General features: G+C 39.5%; 1 protein-coding gene across 1 annotated transcript; it reads left to right on the top strand.

The window, feature by feature from the left end:
* The first annotated feature begins 648 nt into the window (after positions 1 to 648).
* On the top strand, positions 649 to 1,909 carry LOC117621827 (exopolygalacturonase-like). Its single transcript, XM_034352372.1, has one exon. The coding sequence runs from the start codon at positions 683 to 685 to the stop codon at positions 1,907 to 1,909; it is 1,227 nt and encodes a 408-aa protein (XP_034208263.1). The 5' UTR covers positions 649 to 682.
* Positions 1,910 to 3,037: the final 1,128 nt, after the last annotated feature.

Here is a 3,037-nt window from a genome sequence, read left to right as displayed (position 1 = left end):
ACCCAGCATAGGTAGCACAGGCAAGGGCTTTTGTCACACAAGTAATGGTGGGCTTGACATTAACATTGAGAGGTAAAAGGGCCTTTGTTTCCATTGTAGGTGAGATCAATGTCACCGGTGAATAGCAAGCAAAACCTATGGATTATAAGAAAAATAAAAAGAGTATGGTAAAAAATAGATGAACTAACCACCACAATGGTGCAAATGGATTATTTAAGCTAAGTAGATGAATTAAAGTTGTTAAGATGAGGCACTTTCTAGTTGGAGTATATTAGAAAAAGTATATACATAGATGCGCCAATAGTGTAGGCATGGTCTTTTCCTGTTGATCTTGTTAACTCTATCCAGGTGTGTATGCATGGTTTTGGTCCTCCTTTTTTGGAATATACATATATTGCAGGGTGTGGAGGAGGACAGCAATACTACAAACAGTTTAGCACGTTCTAGATAGAGATTTAGTGATGAATATTCTCAAGGCTAAACAGCTTACTAATTATAGAATATAAAGCTAAACTAGAATGCAACTGTGTATAAAAATAGTTAGTGATTGGTTGGATAGTTTGATGGTGTTGAGCCTTCCCAATTGGACTATAAATTGGCCTCAACTCAAAATGGAGTTGCATCATCCTTCCAAAGGAAAAAAACACAGAGAATAAAATAACAAAGTGGAAGGAAAATCAAGATGGCTATGAAATTAAATTTCTTGGCAATGCTTTTGTGCTTATTGTTAGCATCTACCCCTAAAGCTCATGCTAGTGTGTTTGACGTGACGAGTGCAACATACGGTGCAAAGCCTGGCTCTGATGTCAGTACGGCCTTGGCCAAGGCTTGGAGTGATGCATGTGCATCGCCATCCGCGAGTAAAGTTGTTGTTCCGAGCGGGACATACAAGTTAAAAGAAGCAAATTTCAGAGGCCCCTGTAAGGCTCCTATTGAGATGCAAGTTCAAGGCATATTGCAGGCTCCAGCAGACGCTGGCCAACTCACACGACCGGATACTTGGGTTGGTTTTCAGTACATTGACATGCTCACCTTATCAGGTGGTGGGACTTTTGATGGCCAAGGAGCACTTTCTTGGAATCAAAATGACTGCCACAAAAACAAAAATTGCAAACCTCTTCCCGTTAATCTGCGGTTCGAATTCCTCACAAATTCCAAAGTTCAGGACATAACTTCACTTAACAGCAAATTTTTCCACATGCATGTTTTTCGGTGCAACCATACTACATTTCAACAGCTTACCATCACAGCACCTGACGAGAGCAGAAACACAGATGGAATCCATATCGGGGCTTCGACTGCTATCAACATTACTCATTCAAAGATTGGAACTGGGGATGACTGTATTTCTATTGGTGATGACTCCCATGAAATCACAGTGACTGATGTTACTTGTGGGCCAGGCCATGGAATAAGCATTGGAAGCCTTGGAAAATATAAGGAAGAAAAGGATGTGACCGGGATCATAGTTAAGAACTGCACCCTGACTAATACGGAGAACGGTGTGAGAATCAAAACATTTCCAGATTCTCCTTCGCCTAGCTCTGCCTCGAGTATACACTATGAGGATATTATCATGGTTAATGTCAGTAACCCTATCCTCATAGACCAATTGTACTGCCCATATACTCAGTGTGAACAAAAGCCTCCGTCAAAAGTTAAGATCAACAATGTTAGCTTCAAGAACATTAAGGGCTCATCTTTCACTCCACTTGCAGTCAAGCTTGTATGTACCACGGGCATACCGTGTGAGAATGTGGAGTTGACTGACATTGATCTCACCTACGGTGGAAACAAAGGCCCTCTTACCTCTATGTGTTCTAATGTCAAGCCCACAATTACTGGCGTGACAAAGGCTCTTGGTTGTGCTACATCGTCCTTGGCACCTCTTCCTTTATCCAAGAAGTAGAGAGTACTAATTAATGTTCTCTATACAAAATTGATATGTGCTACTTTGCTTTTATGCTACATGTTCTCTCCTTTGTCCAAGATAAATGAATACACAACACAATTTTCATCAATGCCAACGGGATTTAGAGCCCTCTTATACCATTGTTGATCTGTTTGATCCCAATTTTCATCACTGAAAACTTCCCTTGTGAATTTGGCAGTAACACCGCATGATATTTCTCTGTCTTCTATAAAAAACAATCGATAGATCTTTCCCGCCGAAATGTTGTCGGGACTATTGAAGTGGAAGGGGATGCACAATATATTATTACTGCTCTTGAGAAAGATGGGGAGGATTTGCATGTGTGGAAGGTCACCTTTTTAAAGAAGCTAAGTGCCTCACACATTCTTTCTCTCTGGTGAGATGGCGATATAGCTCCATAGAATGTAATAAGGTGGCTCACTCCCTTGCTAGGCATGCCTTGTTGTTAGATCAAGAATCTTTTGGTTAGAGGAAGAGCCTCCATGACTTAATTACTTCATTTTTATTGGATGATACTCCAAGTTTATCAAATTAATGAAATCTTTCATATATTTTTTTAAAAAAAAAAAGGGGGAGGGTGAAGTTAGAAAACAATTTTTAGACCGACCAAGAGTGTGAATAACTTAGTTTGGGGGCCATTACATAAATCTTTTACAAATTCTTCCATGAAATCCATGAAGAAGTTTGGATACACTCAAAGTAATTCAGATGATACCCTGTTCTTGAAGTGTGATGAAGGAAATATCACTGCATTAATTGTTTATGTCGATGACATTGTTGTAACTGGGAACGACACAAGAGAGCAACATAAGCTACAAAAGTATTTGTCTCGGTAACTTGAGATGAAGGATTTAGGTACTCTTAAAGACTTCCATGGAAGTGAACTAAGGTCAAAAACTGGTACATTTTTTTCTCGAAGGAAGTATCTGATGGATCTACCCACTAAAACAAGAATGCTTGGATGTAACCATGCTGACACACCCATTGAGATAAATCACAAGTTGTGAGAAGACATGGGCCGGCTGCCAACCAAAAAGGCACAATACAAGCGCCTACTTAATTAATTATAATTAATTATTTTAAATTATTTTGTGGACTAGTTTA

Source organism: Prunus dulcis, chromosome 3 (assembly GCF_902201215.1).
Source record: "Prunus dulcis chromosome 3, ALMONDv2, whole genome shotgun sequence".
Lineage (NCBI taxonomy): Eukaryota > Viridiplantae > Streptophyta > Magnoliopsida > Rosales > Rosaceae > Prunus > Prunus dulcis.
This window is presented reverse-complemented; position numbering and strand designations above follow the sequence as displayed.

Bases quoted from the DNA above. Each gene is read 5' to 3' on its own strand.
- LOC117621827 (XM_034352372.1), top strand. From the start codon at position 683: ATGGCTATGAAATTAAATTTCTTGGCAATGCTTTTGTGCTTATTGTTA.